Here is an 18,437-nt window from a genome sequence, read left to right on the forward strand (position 1 = left end):
TGCATATGCACCAAACAAAAGCTCGGCGTTTTCGGCCTTCTTGGAGACCTTGACTGGAGTCCTGCATGGGGCTACAGGGGGGGACTGCATAGTTCTGCTGGGGGACTTCAACGCACACGTGGGCAGTGATGGAGACACATGGAGAGGCGTGATTGGGAGGAACGGCCTCTCTGATCTAAATCTGAGTGGTTGGTTGTTGTTGGACTTCTGTGCTAGTCATGGATTGTCTATAACGAACACCATGTTCGAACATAGGGATGCTCATAAGTGTACTTGGTACCAGAGCACCCTAGGCCAAAGGTCAATGATCGATTTTATAATCGTTTCATCTGATCTGAGGGCGTATGTTTTGGACACTCGGGTGAAGAGAGGGGCAGAGCTGTCAACCGATCACCATCTGATGGTGAGTTGGGTCAGGGGGTGCTGGAGGACTCTGGACTGACCTGGTAAGCCCAAACGGGTAGTGCGGGTAAATTGGGAACGTCTGGAGGAGGCCCCTGTCCGACAGACTTTCAACTCGCACCTCCGGAAGTCGCTGAGATAGTCAAACAACTCCACAGTGGCAAAGCCCCAGGGATTGATGAGATCCGTCCAAAAATGCTGAAAGCTCTGGGTGTGGAGGGGCTGTCTTGGTTGACACGCCTCTTCAACATTGCGTGGAAGTTTGGGACAGTACCTAAGGAGTGGCAGACCGGGGTGGTGGTTCCCCTGTTCAAAAAGGGGGACCAGAGGGTGTGTGCCAATTACAGGGGTATCACACTTCTCAGCCTCCCTGGTAAAGTCTACTCCAAGGTGCTGGAAAGGAGGGTTCGGCCAATAGTCGAACCTCGGGTTGAAGAGGAACAATGCAGATTCCGTCTTGGTTGTGGAACAACGGACCAGCTCTTTACTCTCGCAAGGATCCTGGAGGGAGCCTGGGAGTATGCCCAACCAGTCTACATGTGTTTTGTGGATCTGGAAAAGGCATATGACCGAGTCCCCCAGGAGATACTGTGGGAGGTGCTGCGGGAATATGGGGTGAGGGGGGTCCCTTCTCAGGGCCATCCGATCTCTGTATGACCAAAGCGAGAGCTGTGTCTGGGTTCTCGGAAGTAAGCCAAACTCGTTTCAGGTGAGGGTTGGCCTCCGCCAGGGCTGTGCTTTATCACTAATCCTGTTTGTAATATTTATGGTCAGGATATCGAGGCGTAGTCGGGGTGGGGAGGGGTTGCAGTTCGGTGGGCTGGGGATCTCATCGCTGCTCTTTGCAGATGATGTGGTCCTGATGGCATCATCGGCCAGCGACCTTCAGCACTCACTGGATCGGTTCGCAGCCGAGTGTGAAGCGGCTGGGATGAGGATCAGCACCTCTAAATCAGAGGCCATGGTTCTCAGCAGGAAACCGATGGAGTGCCCACTCCAGGTAGGGAATGAGTCCTTACCCCAAGTGAAGGAGTTCAAGTACCTTGGGGTCTTGTTCGCGAGTGAGGGGACAATGGAACGGGAGATTGGTCAGAGAATCGGCGCAGCAGGTGCGGTATTACATTCAATTTATCGCACTGTTGTGACGAAAAGAGAGCTGAGCCAGAAGGCAAAGCTCTCGATCTATTGGTCAATTTTCGTTCCTACCCGCACCTATGGTCATGAAGGCTGGATCATGACCGAAAGAACGAGATCCAGGGTACAAGTGGCCGAAATGGGTGGCCTTAGGAGGGTGACTGGTGTCTCCCTTTGAAATAGGGTGAGAAGCTCAGTCATCCGTGAGGAGCTCGGAGTAGAGCCGCTACTCCTTTGCGTCAAAAGGAGCCAGTTGAGGTGGTTCGGGCATCTGGTAAGGATGCCACCTGGGCGCCTCCCTAGGGAGGTGTTCCAGGCACGTCCAGCTGGGAGGAGGCCTCGGGGAAGACCCAGGACTAGGTGGAGGGATTATATCTCCAACCTGGCCTGGGAACGCCTCGGGATCCCCCAGTCGGAGCTGGTTAATGTGGCTCGGGAAAGAGAAGTTTGGGGTCCCCTGCTGGAGCTGCTACCCCCGCGACCCGACCCCGGATAAGCGGACATGAGATGGATGGATGGATGGAAGATGTACCTACTAAACTGGCAACTGAGTTTATGTTAGGCATGGATACCCAACCCGAGCCCAACGGGTCCCAACGGGTCCCAATGGGTCCCGACGGTACCCGACGGGCCGGGCCGGGTTCGGACAGATATTTAGAAATTATGGTCGGTAACGAGTCTCCCCTGGTTTTCTGATCACGGTCGGAATTGAAGCAAGCAGGAAAGGTTAACACATTGAACATTTTAAATTAAACAGCTTATTAACGTGCACTTGTTCCCCCGTGTGCGCTGATGCGCTCATCTGTTGACATTTCCGAATGCCTTCCTATAGTTGCTTAATAAAAGCTTTCCACACAAACATCATCAACATGTGTCATTAGTATGAGAAAAAAAACGAGATTTTAACTGTGTCGGGCTCGGGTCAGGCTCGGACATAAATATCTTAATGCCTCGGGCCGGGTTTGGTCACGGCTCTGCGGATGCGGGCCGGGTTCAGACGGAAAAATTCGGCCCGATCAGACCTCTAGTGTATGTCAGTGGTTGAAGAATTCTTTAGATCTTACATAAAATTACCAATACCACAGTGTAAAACATACTCTGTTACAAGTAAAAGTCCTGTATTAAAAATGTATTTCAGTAGAAGTGTCTATGTCTTATTAGCGAAAGCAAAACTATTCATTATGCAGGAAAAATGGGCTCCTCTGTCATTATTATAAATTATACTATTGGATTATTTTTACTGATGCGTTGACATAGACAGGATTTGAATGTTGTAGCTGGCTGTAGTAGAGCTTTCAGCCATTTTACATGCTGATGTACTGTTGGGTGGTTTAATTTACTTTATGACAATGCATTGTATCTTATATACTAAAAAGCACAACATTTCCCCCCAAAATCTAGTGGAGTACAAGTATAAGTTGCCATAAAATGAAAATTTGGTAAATGGACTTACCACTGATACATGTACATGCTATCACCTCAAGTGCCCACTTCCAGAGTGTAAACTTAAGCAGATGTTTTGTGTAAAGTATATGTGTGTGAATACATTAGTGCGTGACGATAGCTTAATCTCTCTGTAATTCCACCTATCCATGGTTTATTCACACTACAGCTAGCTGACACACCATATCTCTCGATTGTCACTGTTTCTGACACATCACATTGCTTTCTAAAGTGATGAGTGTGACAAGCTGGAGAAAAGACATATTCCCTGGCAACATTTTGTTGCTGTCTTTCTGGCTTTGCTTCTGCTGCGACTTTTCCTGTCAGCCTCTCAGCGCCAACCAAACTGCAAATTTGCACAAGATATGTTCACAGATGAGCGTGTCCATTAATCATTATCTTATTTGTCCATTTACCCAAGAGAATCTGTAATATGCACACTGCACCATGTTGAGCATGTGTGCTTTGTAGTAATTGTACAGTTGGATTGGATTGGCAATAATAATTTACAGTTAAATCACAAGCTACACCATGATTCTGTTTTTCATATGATGGAATGAGTTTGATAAATTCAAAGGGAAAGTTATCTTTTGCAATAAATGAGAAGGTAGTTCTTGAGGTTACATTAATACATTACATTATTTTAACTGACTTACAGGTTTATGGAACTCACTATGGGGGGGGGGAAATATTTGAAAAATGCTACCCTATTGATGTAAAAAATAAACCTCTTTCCAAAATCAGTCTTTACCTAATTATATGAGTGGCTGGATGCTTAAATGCTTTTTGTTTCAGGTTTATTTGTAGTGGGACTTTTAGTCAGTTCTAATAAATTCAGTAGAACTTCTTGTTTAGCTAGAAAAGGAGAACAAATGACCTGCACTTTTTACTCATGAATAAGAAAGGAAGAACATTAGAAATAAAGGTTGCTTTTCCAACTTCAGTTGTGCTCTTTTAGCTTTGAATATCTTCAAAGCTTGAATTTTATTCTCCACTGTTGAATCCTGTAGTCTGGCTTCTTCCTTAGGAAAAAAGGAGGGGGTTTAATATAGTTATTGTAATTGTGTTATCTGTCGTTGAAGTCAAGATGAGATTGCTTTTGACTTGCAAATATTTCAGATTGAATTGGGCTAAATGACTTTTGGGAAATGTCCCTGGCATTCACCATGTCCTCCTCTTTTTCTCTTCTCTAAAGGTTAATAGTATCTGCTCTTGGTGAATGAGTCTGTGGACTTTACTGTGCCATTCAGTGATAGAGGAGGTTTGGTGGGAGCCTCTCTCTTTCTCTCTCGGGGTGGAATAAAGTCAGCAGGTCAAGCTTCATTCTGGCGGGGATGGACACATGCAGCATGAAGAAGTCCAAAAAGAAAGATGAAAGCCTTGTAAAAGAGAAATGAATGGGCAATTTGTTGAACTCACTTATAGTGTGTTATATTGTGATGTGGAAGACCTCCTGTCGGATGTGTGTTACTCGAAGGATGAGCTAACCAACAGATTGGATTAAATGCATAAAAAGACGCTAAATGTATTCTCTCTTTCTCCCTTCACCTTCCACAGATACGGAGACATGGTTCCTAAAACGATTGCAGGGAAGATCTTTGGCTCAATCTGCTCTCTGAGTGGGGTGCTGGTAATTGCTCTGCCTGTCCCTGTCATCGTGTCCAACTTTAGCCGCATCTATCACCAGAACCAGAGAGCAGACAAGCGGCGGGCGCAGAAGGTACAGGTGAATACAGTCTCATTTCCCATTCAACTGGGCCCCAGAGGGTTGGACCTCCAGACATACATACCTCAGTGGGGGAGCTCTGACTTCTCTCTTCCTCACATGGTTCAAGTCTTCCCTGAGACTTATGATGACGTGTGTATAATGCACATTGACTTACATCACGAGCAGTAGTTGTGTGATGCATATTCAGTGAGTATCACCATACTTTAACATACCTTCTCCCTTGACATGCATATCTAAACCGTGACCTTTCTATTTTTCCTTAGCTCTGCATAAATACATCACTTTTGGAGGATTTTTTCAGAGCCAGACAATTCTGAAAACTTAATAATTAGCTCAGGTAGCTCAGTTCCGGGTCTCAATGGGATCAAGAGGCAGCCAATCTACATTAACTGCGTCTTGTAATTTACATACATATAATATATATGTGCATATACATTTCATGATATTAAACTTCATATATACTATTATATAAAAAAATCAATTTCCTGTTTACAGAATTTGTTAATATAAGGAATTTTGATTGCACTTTCTAATCAGGGTTTGTCAGTTATACCCAATGGTGGTTAAGTCAGTTAAATCAGTTAATCAGGTAACATTAGTTAATGCTTTATAGATCAGTTATAAGTCAGTAACATGAACAATGTTTAGGTGGCCAGGTTATTAAACAATTCCTCTGGCAGTGGTGGAATGTAAGTACATTTATTTAAGTACTGTACTTAAGTTCAAATTTGAGGTACTTGTACTTTACCTTAGTCTTTTCTTTTCATGCCACTGTCTACTTCTACTCCACTACATTTCAGAGAAATATTGTACTTTTTACACCTCTACATTAATCTGAAAAAAAAAAATATCATATTCTCCCAGACCAAAGTATCCCTTTAACTCGACAACCTAAAAGTTATCATCCAAAAGCCCAAGCCTAAATCCTAAAATAGCCTGTCAAAGAAGTGAATATCAGCAATTTCCCATATTGACATTATTTTCTCTGTTGGTCTGTCCTTGTGAGGAGATTTTATCCTTGTAAAAACACACGCAGGCACAAATTTATGAATGGATTATGTAAACTTGTTTTCAAACTGTGAAAGATCCTATCTTACTTTGGGTAAATAACCCAGCCTTTAGACCTTTTATAGAATCATGTTGTGGTGTGTCCATGAGCCAAACTGGGTAGCAGCATCAGCTGGCACACATACAAAACTGGGCTGGTAATCAAGCCTGAGGGCAAGCCTGACAGTTTGTGTTCTCTTGAGATAGATAGTAGTGCGTTTGTTTGGAGCTGGCAGACATGCACACACTGACACATATTTTCAGTCCATTCCTCTCTCTCTCATCACTCTCGTTCACACCTCTCCTAGCAAGCCTTTTTTTCACTCCCTTTCTGTTCCTCTGCTTCCATCCATTCCTGCTCTCCCTCTCTCTCTCACCCTCACTGTGATTACTGCCATCTATCTTGGCACATGTATGCTCTGTGGTTGTAGTTTAAATTTGTTTATAGTCCTACAGTTCGACCGTGGCCTGACCGCTGCCCAGTCTTAACTAACCTTAACCTTGTCTGCCAAGCAAGACTCCAGTGTAACACAGCCAAGTGTGTGGGACGAAAAGACACCGACGGGACAGAATAAGAGTTGGAAGGTTGGGAAAATTATCTAGATTAAAAAAACTGGTTGGAGCCGATGAGATGTATAGTATTGACGCAGAAAAGAGAGAGAGGAAAGGAGGGGTGAGGAGGAAGGCCAGAGGGAAGGAGGGAGCAGTGGAGGCAGGGGAGAGTAGAAAGGGGGGAGAGCTGGAGGCGATGTGTGTCCTAATGCTGTGTTCTTTCCTGAAATAGCTATTACCCAGATGAGGGACTGGCTGGAAGGAAGGTGTGCGTCTGTCTGTCTGTATGTCTGCTTGTGTATGTATGTGCATCTGTTTAAATGCATGAATCCACATCTGTGTGTGTGTCCAACATACTTCCTGTCAGTTTGGGACTGACCTTGGTCTGTCCCACCTCCCTGAGTGTTCTCCACTGACCCGCAGTGTGGTGCAGTGTGCCAAACACAGCTACGTACCAGACACATACACTTCCAGAAGTACCCACAAACTGACTAGTATAGCATGACGGTACTGTCGTCATTAACCAGTACTAAATGACTCCCTTAGGCACTTGAATGCCTCCCTGGTTTGCCTGCAGTGAGGTCAGCGATTTGCTCAAGCACCCATACATCCCACATAGGTTTTCTCTATTTCATAACAGCATGAATTAAAGGTCTTATCATTGCCTTCATAATAATATTCCACGTGGATGTCTTGATCCTTTAGAGCGTTATTACAAATCAAGGTCTAAATTGCCAGGTATGATAATAGGTTTGCAAATGTGATATTTTAGAGCATTTAGGAGATGCAATCTGTGTACCATCTCTTTCTTTTATTAGCCTGCAGGATTAGGTGTTGCTTAGCATTTAAGCTTGTGTGCTTAAGATCAGCGGAGTATGTCTTGAATTACATATTGTGCTAGTTTTAGTGGTAGATGCTGTGGATATTATTTCAGTCAGGAGAGACCTCATTTTGAGTGAACAATTATTTATTGACGTGTGAATAAAAAATGATAAATGATAATCTTTGGCGATTAGACCCCATCGTGACATCATCGAATTCCCATTGTGACGTTTTTATATGTAAAGGGGATTGAGAAGCCGTGAGTATGTAGGATACCTCCCTGATGGAGTCTAGACACTGGTGGTGATGCTGAGATCTGGATGGATGAGAAGAGAAGCGAGTAAGCTCAGACCTGGGAGCTGGAATGATGAACTGGAGGTGAACGGGGACGAGGGTCACGACAATTCACGCTGAAATGAGAGTTGACAGCAACAGGGAGGAAAAGATTTAAATATTGACAGCATGTGATTGGCTGATAGAGATTGTGGCTAAACCTGGTTTGTTTAACTAAAAGAGTAAACACCCTCTAATCAGCTGGTAATGTGAAGACATAACATAGTCTTTCTGGCTGGACTTACAGTACAGATCCCCTTTGGCGACACAACTGAAGCGTGGTGTCGCGACGTCATACATCCATGGTTGATGCTCCACGCCCCTGACCGGCAGCTGATTGCCTTTGCGTGCACATTGAAGTCGCTTGACGTCACCCATAGGAATAGAGTGGAGCGTGGCGGAAGCGTCACACGTCAAATGGATCTGTACCGTAAGCTTCATTTGATTTCACGTCCCAGCTGGTTGTTACAGCCTTTCCTTTCTTCCTCTTTTTGAGCCATGCTAGCCCTGTGGCTTTATGGGTGGTAATGTCGGTCTGTCTAGAGGACGAATCCTAATGACTTTAGCGATCCCCTGACATTTCCTCTAGCGCCACCATGAGGCTCATATTTGTAGTTTAGAGATATATTGTTAACTATTGGATGGATTGCTATATAATTTGGTACAGATGTTACGTTACAAAGGTTTTGTTATACTTTGGGGATAACCTGACTATTCATCTAGTGCCATCATCACCTCTGTCCCATGCTTTTGTATTAGTGGTAGTATGGTAAACATTATACCTGCTACATTAGCATGTTAGCATTGCCATTGTGAGCATGTTAGAATGCTGACATTAGCATTTAGCTCAAAGCACTGATGGTACCCGCTCTTTATTGGTTTTCATTTGGCAAAAGTTGTGGATAGTACTTCTTTGGTACCACTGTGGAGGTTCAAAGCGAGCTGAGCCGATACTAGAAGGTGGAGTTAAAACATTAATTAATTATTTTTTTAAATGGCAGCCCTCAAAACTATGCCGTACACTACATCATACAAGTGTGAAGTATAGAAGTTCCACTGTTTGGTTGCCAATAAAAGGATTCTGCGAGTGTCGCATTGAAGAGGATGTCACGGCAGTTTCAGGCGGTATCGCTATGGCAATCAGCTGAAAATCCTGCCTAAGAAAAGAAGAAAGAGACCAGAAAAGAAAAGAGAAAAGCACTGGTACCAAAAAAGTGAGTCAAGTCGAGCCTCTGCGTACCATTGGAAACACGTCATTAGTCTTGTATGATTGGTAGCAACTGCAATGGATTGTACTGCTTTTTATAACAACTAATGCTGGCATGTGTTCAGCTAATTACGCGTTACATCGCATTAGTTTAATGTTTTTTGACTCTAGGTTGGTAGACAAAAGTCTCTCACACTATGAAAGTTGGTAACTCCAGTGTAGAGGGTATATGATACAGCCATTACTATTGTATAGTCCACTCTTTCACTGCTAATGATAACTGTGATCCTTAATGTTCCACCCGAGTCATGAATTAATCAGACATACCATATCCTTCAATACCCCCTTACTACCGTCAGCATAACATGTAGTGTTCTTTAATGCTCCATAACCTTAATGACATATGACCTCAGCCATAAAGCCAACCGCTAAGCAAGTGTCACTCATCATTTACCATATGAAAATGTAATTTTGTCAGCGTTTATTACCTATAGTTAAATTTCACGGAAAATTCATTCTTCCTCAGAAAATTTCTTAGAAAAAGGCTTTGTTTAATTGAGAGTAAAAAGGGATAGCCATTCAAGATTGCCTTTCACATTACTTAAAAGACCAGGAGAGAGCAGACAGGAGGAAAAGAAGGGGGAGTTTTTGAGGAGAGGAATTGCAGCATTTTCCAGCCTACTCTCTTCTCCCTTTTTTTCTCTCCTCACATGCTTTTTCTCCCACCACCCCCCATTCACATCCATCTTCATTCAGGTCTAATTGTTAGCTGTTCTGGGCTCCCATTGCAATTAGCCATCCATCTGGGCTGTGGTAGATAGACCCTGATCTATCTCACTACACAAAGGAAAGATACATGAGGATGTCACTAGTTGCTGTGTGGCCAGGAGGAACACACAGCTCAGACACAGACATGTATTCTCTATTCTGCCTCCCTATAATCTTCAGTGTTACTACTTTTTTTCTACAATGAATTGAACACTGAGTTTAAGTCCTTCCGCATCTTTACGCATGATGCCATGAAGTGATCCGCAACCGTGATCCAATCAGCAGGGGTTACTCTTTAGTTGCTCCTCTGAGCTTATTTGCATGAAGGTAATAATATCCTCATGTAGGTCTAATTACAAATTCTGAATAGTGCACCTGAAAGAGGGCAGGATATAAATGGAGAATCACAAAAGGGCAAGTGATACACAAGGATTAAATAAAGAGAGGGGCATGAAGTGAAGTGAGCTTAACTTTTAGGTGTACCCATGGTGTTCTACTGGATCTGGTTCTGTGAATAATATGTATTTTGATCTTCTTAGATGGACTTGAACACTGGTTTAGTAACATAATCGTAAATAACCCCTAAAAAGAGAGCATGAACAATGGGCCTCATGCAAGAGCCAAAAGTGGCACGTACCAGTGATTTAAGAGAATTTTCCGCCTTTACTAGTGTTCTCATACATAATTTTCTCTTAGGTACGAATGAAATTCAGGAATGGTCAAAACCTGTTGTATGAGTCATAAAAAGAGAGTCTCTTTCTCGCCCCTGACTTAAGAATCATAATGCATTCATCTGAATGAATCTGGAGTTAGAATATGATAGAAAAATCCATGAAAATAAAATATACAACTTGCTAAATTAATATTCTGTTCACCACATCATCATGGCTTGCTGGCTTAGATTTTGTGGTTTTATTGGCATATTTAGCACCACAAATTACACAGTTAAGTAGCTTTTAGTAATATTTTCAATTCTCAATATTCTGCCTCAGGGTCTGTCACATCTAGCCTGGCTCCGTCCTCCTACTTACTTCCGCTCAATTTTCATTTCCCTTCAGTACTCCATCTGGGTTTGCGGTATATTCTTGGGTTTTCTCCGGTCAAATATTTGTAGGTCCAATCAGCTAACAGAGGGAGTGGCTGAGAACGACGATGTTGAGGACGTGCACTAGAAAGATGCGAGCGAAGCCATTCGGTCCGTTGTGGCAGCAATGCTGCCGAATATCCAGAAGTTAAAGCCCGAGCAAGAACAATCTTTGCTGAGTTGTGTTGGTGGCCATGATGTTGTGGCCCTCCTCCCCACGGGGTTCGGGAAAAGTTTGATTTTCCAGCTCGCTCCGTTAGTGGTGAAGGAGTTGGCTAAGGCTAATGCTAGCGATGCTAATGCTAAATATAAGCCGATAGTTGTTGTCGGTCTCCCTTCTTGTTGCACATGCGCCTGACATACGTCACGACCAAACGTTAGCGATTGGTTATGGCAGATCCAGAGTGGATCTGGGCAGATCCAATAGTTTTAAACTTCAACAGAGTACCCGCCTTCAAGGAAGTTAACACTTGTCAATGGAGAGAGGCCAGACTCTCTGTACAAATGAAATGTACGAGAGTCTGGTAGGACCAGGCTATGTCACATCCCCTTGACCTCCTCCTATCTAAGTTGTGGAGCTTTCTGCTTTTTAAAGACATTTTTTAGCATCCAACTTGTATGTTCACTCCATATCTGTCAGATATGTCAATTTATGTGTGTGAGGTTTAGAGGGTTTCATGAATCAGACTTGGAACACTTACAGGAGCAAACCAAAAAAAGTAAGACAGATGTATGAGAACCATTTTGCTTTATTTACAAATCACAGATATTGTAAAACTACCCATGAATATACCCAACAAAAACAAATGCAGCTGTACCATGTGGCGTTATGGAACAGTTATGGATCTTTCATTGACAAAATGGCTCAACGGTAAATACGTAACCTTGCCTTAAGTGTAAAGCAGCATAATCTGTATCTCTCATTTTTTGTTTCCCATTATTGTTCTTGTGTCTGTGAAAAATCACTCGCCATCTTTATTTAACTGCCTCGTCTTTCTTTCCCACTTTGACTGGAAATCGTTCTCAGGTTGGACCAGTTGTCCTCAAATTTAGTGAATAGTAAAATAACTGTCTGTTGCGGTTCTTGAGCATCACATTGGCACGAAGCAGACAGAAACAAAACGAGTCCTCCTCCCTCCTTCCCTTTCTCCCTTCCTCCCTCTGATTCTCACTCCCTGTCCTCTAAATCATCCCAATATTGCTTTTCCCTCACAAGGTTGAAGTCAAAAGGTGGAGATGACTTCTGGCTGAGAGTGTTTTGCCCTTCGATAGACAATCAATAAAGTTGTTTGCGCTTGGGAAGAAGGCAGACTGAAAAGAGAGTTGGTGGGATGTTGATAGAGGACTTCACTGAGGGGGGTCAAGGGTTATGCAATGAAATATGTCCTAAACATCATCATCACAGCAGCTTGCAGAGTAGAGCTTTACTCTTCTCTATAAAGATGAGGTAATCCAGGCTTAGCAAAGGTATTTTGTCACTGAGTGGTGTTAGTCCGAGGTTAAGCTGTTTTTGCTACAGAGGTAGATACCTGTGGACCTGTGGAGGATTCCCACAGAATCAATTCTTTACATCACTGAGTTTCCTGCCATTACCAACGATGACTGGCAGCTGCAAAACAAAACAAACTTCCACAGTTATTTGTGCGTCCACGCGTTCGTGTGTGTGTGTGCTTGCCTGCATGCTTCCTCATCAGATGGTCTCCTCTTTCACTTGTATGGTTCCAAAGGCAGGCCTGAGGCAGAACCTAATCGTCATAGCTTGATTGCTCTACTTTACACTCCACACCAAATCCTATATAGGCAGTCTTGCAAAAGTGCCATGCATTTTTTAACTTTCACTTTCAACAAAAAAAATTACTTCTAACAAAACGTACTGGCAATGCTCAGAGGAGAATGCTATGGGAGCTAAGAGGAAATGTAGCAGGTTTTTTTTTTATATCATTTGAGGATATGCCAGTTTAGATTCCTCAACTGGCAGTGAATGGTGTTGAAATGAAGCATTTGTGCTGGCTTGCATCCTATAGCTATTATCTATAAAGTGTGATTGATCCTAAATTGGGGCTTTGTGGCAGGAAGAAGGGGAAACAAAGAGGAAACAAGGTGTTTCGATCATTTTTTTGGTCCTTCGGTGCGTGGAAACATCTGGATTTCAACCAGTGATATTGAGCATCACTAAAAACCCTATGAGTGACCGAGGTAGAGATGGAGTGACCCTGCCCGGAGGAAGCCCGGGGCCCCCGTCTGGAGCCAGGCCCAGATGGAGGGCTCGTCAGCGAGCATCTGGTGGCCGGGTTTGCCACGGAGCCCGGTCGGGCACAGCCCGAAAAAGCTACGTGGCACCTATCTCTCCATCCCATGGGCCCACCACCTGTGGGAGGAACCGCTGGGGTCGGGTGCGCTGCCATATGGGTGGCAGTGAAGGTCAGGGGCCTCGACGGACCAGACCTGGGCAGCAGACGCTGGCTCTGGGGACGTGGAATGTCACCTCTCTGTGGGGGAAGGAGCCGGAACTTGTGCGGGAGGTGGAGCGCTACCGGTTAGATCTGGTGGGGCTTACCTCTACGCACAGTCTCGGTTCTGGAACCATACTCCTGGATAGGGGTTGGACTCTTTTCTTCTCCGGAGTTGCACAGGGTGTGAGGCGCCGGGCGGGTGTGGGGATACTCACAAGCCCCCGGCTGTGCGCCGCTACGTTGGAGTTTAACCCGGTGGACGAGAGGGTCGCCTCCCTACGCCTGCGGGTTGTGGGGAGGAAAACTCTGACTGTTGTTTGTGCATATGCACCAAACAAGAGTTCGGAGTATTCAGCCTTCTTGGAGACCTTGAGTGGAGTCCTGCATGGGGCTCCAGTCGGGGACGCCATAGTTCTGCTGGGGGACTTCAACGCGCACGTGGGCAGTGATGGAGACACATGGAGAGGCGTGATTGGGAGGAACGGCCTCCCTGATCTAAACCAGAGTGGTTGTTTGTTGTTGGACTTCTGTGCTAGTCATGGATTGTCTATAACGAACACCATGTTCGAACATAGGGATGCTCACACATCAAGTGTACTTATGACTCTGGACAGACCTGGTAAGCCCAAACGGGTAGTGCGGGTAAATTGGGAACTTCTGGAGGAGGCCCCTGTCCGACAGACTTTCAACTCACACCTCCGGCGGAGCTTTTCGTGCATCCCTGTGGAGCCTGGGGGCATTGAACCCGAGTGGACAATGTTCAAAGTTTCCATTGCTGAAGCTGCGGTGAGGAGCTGTGGTCTTAGGGTCTTAGGTGCCTCAAGGGGCAGTAACCCACGAACACCATCAGGTCAGGGAAGCCGTCCGACTGAAGAAGGAGTCTTTCCGGGATATGTTATCCCAGAGGACTCCGGAGGCAGTTGCAATGTACCGAAGGCCCGAAGGGCTGCAGCCTCTACCGTGAAAGAGGCAAAGCAGCGGGTGTGGGAGAAGTTCGGAGAAGACATGGAGAAGGACTTTCGGTCGGCACCAAGGTGCTTCTGGAAAACCGTTCGTCACCTCAGGAGGGGGAAGCGGAGAACCATCCAAGCTGTGTACAGTAAGGATGGGACGCTGTTGACCTCAACTGAGGAGGTAATAGGGCGGTGGAAGGAGCACTTTGAGGAACTCCTAAATCCGACTAATACGCCCTCTATGGTAGAGGCAGAGCTGGAGGATGATGGGGGATTGTCGTCAATTTCCCTGGTGGAGGTTGCTGAGGTAGTTAAACAACTCCACAGTGGCAAAGCCCCAGGAATTGATGAGATCCGTCCAGAAATGCTTAAGGCTCTGGGTGTGGAGGGGTTGTCTTGGTTGACACGCCTCTTCAACATTGCGTGGAAGTCTGGGACGGTGCCTAAGGAGTGGCAGACCGGGGTGGTGGTTCCCCTTTTTAAAAAGGGGGACCAGAGGGTGTGTGCCAATTACAGGGGTATCACACTTCTCAGCCTCCCCGGTAAAGTCTACTCCAAGGTGCTGGAAAGGAGGGTTCGGTCGATAGTCGAACCGCAGGTTGAAGAGGAAAAATGCGGATGTTTTTGTATTAATTCATTTAAATACCATTAGTTCTCCATATATGTAGCTATGTGCAAATGAAGAACTTATTTCCTTACAGCCAATCAAATCACTTTATTTGAAAATGTATTTGCATAAAGCAGTAACATCAGCATTCTATCATAGGCAGACCATGACACTGGTTTACAGCAAGACAGCAGCCTGCAAGATAACACAATGACAGAGGGATAAACGTAATTTCAGTTGGACTAAGGATACAGTAACATCTGTATAGGGCATAAATTACTGTCATCCATGTATTATTTAGACACTCCGTTTGTTTAAAAAATGGGGACCAGTATCCTATTATTTGAATGTAATTGAGTGGTTATTTTATTTATTTGAATGGTTAGAGTGACCACAGACACATTTTGCATTAAAAGTAACAAACACCTCATTCTTAATAATCTATTTTATGGCAGCTTTCTGTGAATCCAACGTATTTTTGTGAGGGGAAATAGTCCAGTCCAGTATTGAGAAATAATTTATTTTGTTATTACAATCTCCGATAACAGAGTGGAGCACTTTAATTTTCACTCTGTGTGCTGTGTGCTGTGTGTGTGTGTGTGTGTGTGTGTGTGTGTGTGTGTGTGTGTGTGTGTGTCCGTGTCCGTGTCCGTGTCCGGATATATGATGTGACTGTGTCTCTGTGTGAAGGAATGTGCAGCAGATACACTTTTTGGCCATGTAACCTTTCATGTGGTATACCATGTATGTGTAGGTGTTAATGAAATCCCTATGCCCATGGTTCCCTTACACTCCTGTGTGCTCTCAATGATGCTCCTTCAGCAGCAATCTAGGCTTAATCTGTTGTGCCGTGGCTCTGCCTGAAATCACAGATGGGCCTTCGACACAAGCGCCTGGATCCCAAGGGCCCCGGGAATCTATCAGAGAACTGCAGAAGTAGATTAAATCTCGCGGGACATGTTCGTAACATCCCCTTCATTATCCTTGCGCTGCCTGGCAACCATCGCCACAGTCACGGACTGCAGTTTGCATGGTGACCCCAGAAAAACGATCTCATTGGCAGAGGGCAATGCCAGAACATAAAGAGGGGTTATCCCAAAGGCCTGTGGGAACGCTGTGCCAGCACAAATGTTCAAGTGCAGAGTGTGTAGGCACAAAGACAGCGAGGAAAAGAGACAAAAAGATAAAGTTGCAGGAGAAGGTAAACAATTTTAAGGGAGTTGTGTTTGTGCTATAGATGCTACAGTTTAGATTGGCTGCTGGTGCATGTGTGTGTCCACATGCACTCCTGTTTATCTCTCTCTCTCTTTACCTACCTGCAGGTCAACAAACATAACCGTGATTTAAATGAAACTCAAGTGAGGGGATGAGCTTAAATTATCATACATTACCATACTCTTACCAAGCCAGGTATTTCTGCTGGTACTCTATATGGCTGATATGTATGGAAATTCAGCTATGAAGAAGAGGCGTGCATGCATAAGCACACATGGAGATATGCAAACACACATCCACACACGCAATTAACCCCCCAGCGGTGCATGGGCCCCCTACTAAACAAACTCAGCTCACATTATGCCTCTGCCAATTACCCCTCAATGAATCTGTCATTCTATTTTAAAATGCAGAAGGCGAAGCAACAGAAACATACACACTTTGTAGCTGCACCGAGCCTGACAACCTGTTCTTGACTTTGACCGGAAAATGGTGTGCCTTTAGGAAGTGAGTGACTCAGATTACACAATCCTATAAAAGCAGTTGTTCTGGTTACCGAGATATTTATCAAGACCCACATTTTCACACAGGCCTGTGTACACACATCCAGTAGACACAGTGAGTTTCGGGTAAAGTAGAATCCTTCCACTGTGTGTCAAAGCTACTGAAGCATAAAGAATATACTCCAAAGACCAGAGTGTATCTGTTCTTCCTTGCATTTTTTCCTCTCTTGCCGACTGCCTCACAGGAGAGATTTGACAGCGTGAGAGAAAGAGAGGTAGAGAGAGAAAACGAGGCCCAACTGTGCGGTAACCGCGCTGTGTGGGTGTGATGACTAAAGATGCATTTAATCCGACACTATCGAAGTAGAGCATTATGGGCATGGACATTTCCTTGATTTATTTTGCGAAACAAAACCGCTAGCATAGCAGCACAAAAACAGCCCAAATAAATTGAATTCAATATTTTAAATGCGGAATGACACATAGCTGTTTAATTTATACAGGATTTTAGTCCAAGCTTCCTCGCTAACTGATTTTCAAGCCAAGGAATGTGTTATCGTGTGGTCACAATAAATCACTCATAAGTATCACAGCAGATCAGAGTGAATTTATCACAGATCAGAGTGAATACTTAAACAGCACATGTTTGACTTGATCTATAAGCTTACTACTAAGATATCAAGCATTTGAAAGTGCTGTAGCTCAAATTAGTTGGATGTGTCAGGTGATACCCAATCATTCTGACATAGGATGTGGTATAGGCTCTGACTAACAGTTGGTTTCTATGGTCTCTTGCAGAAAGCTCGCTTGGCCAGGATACGAATATCCAAGGAAGGAAGCTCCAACGCCTTCCTCCACAGCAAGCGCAACGGCCTGTTCAACGAAGCTCTGGAGTTCACGGTATGACCACCCTCTGAACCACAGATACTAGAATGCTTCACTTGTGTCTCATCACAGTTTTCCTCAGGATTACCCAACCACATACGACACATTTGTAATTGTTTAACTAGGGACCCAGAAAGCCTGACCTCTGCATGTCCTTGGAAAAACAGTTCTGAGGATTTCAGAGTGGGCAACAACTAAGTACTCATTGGAGGCCAGCCTTGGTTGGTTAGCTCCTTTAATTGGTGGTGATGGTGCAGTGGATACAACACATACCTTTGATGTGGGATGTGCGATTCCTGTGATACATCAACCAATGTGTCCCTGAGCAAGACACTTAACCCCTAGTTGCTCCAGAGGCGTGCGACATATATATAGCAATTGTAAGTCGCTTTGGATAAAAGCATCAGCTAAATGACATGTAATGTAATTATCAATTCTTAGAATGCACCCACAACTCATTAGAGCAGCTAACTGTGATCTCATTCAATAAGCAGCACTTCTAATGTAAGCATCTCTGAGCTCAGCTGTCCAGCTGAGGAACATGCTTCAGGCAATGCAGCAGGAAATGTAAACACATCTCAAGGATGTTCCTTGCTTCACCAAAATGGTGCGGTTCACAAGCACTATAGTGGGGCTGACACACTGCCATAACAAAAACAAGTGCTTCCTCCTCCCTCTCCGTCCCTCTTTTTTTAGGTGTCTCTATAGCTCACTCTCTCAGTTCAATAGTAATGGTTCGGGCAGAATCTGAATGGCACTAGTGCTTATACTCAAGCTAGGGTTGAATAATGCATTGGATTCATATTGACATTGCAAGAGACAATATGCTGCAAAGGCTGCAGTGTTGTTTTCATGTACGTGGTTATGTTTCAATTTATCTTAATTGCAAGCCAAGGGTCATGAGTAAACCTTCCCTGCACAATATATACTGAATTATAAAGTTGCTTTATTGATTTTTTTTTTTTGATTTGAAATTACTTCTCGACATAACAATGTTAAGAGAAACTGTTAAGAGAGACTCTTGACACTGATGATACATTTGCAAAAGTTCTATATAAACAAGGACACAATTTTTGCTGTTTTTATTGAAGTATTCCTATGAAGATGTGGCTTTAATTAAGATGTAATTTATTGTAGAGTGCACACTGCTTCATTAGGACTACCAATAGTATAGTTAAATTGATAATAATGTTGGAATTTGTGAACTTTATCACTTTATAGAGAAATGCATGTACCTCTCCAGTATGCTCTTGTTGAAGTGATTTCACCACACCAACGTCAACAGTTAACAGCTTATTTG

The 18,437-nt window shown here is 44.2% G+C and overlaps 1 protein-coding gene across 2 annotated transcripts in view; it reads left to right on the plus strand.

Annotated features, from left to right (window-relative positions):
- The window catches only part of kcnd3 (potassium voltage-gated channel, Shal-related subfamily, member 3), a 118,295-nt gene that overhangs the window by 90,707 nt on the left and 9,151 nt on the right, over positions 1-18,437 (plus strand). For both annotated transcript variants that reach the window (XM_078255123.1, XM_078255124.1), the window contains 2 exons: positions 4,537-4,705; positions 17,051-17,152. In XM_078255123.1, the coding sequence (XP_078111249.1) occupies positions 4,537-4,705; positions 17,051-17,152 (271 nt within the window). The remainder of the gene's footprint in view (positions 1-4,536; positions 4,706-17,050; positions 17,153-18,437) is intronic.

Source organism: Sander vitreus, chromosome 7 (assembly GCF_031162955.1).
Source record: "Sander vitreus isolate 19-12246 chromosome 7, sanVit1, whole genome shotgun sequence".
In the NCBI taxonomy this organism is placed as follows: domain Eukaryota; kingdom Metazoa; phylum Chordata; class Actinopteri; order Perciformes; family Percidae; genus Sander; species Sander vitreus.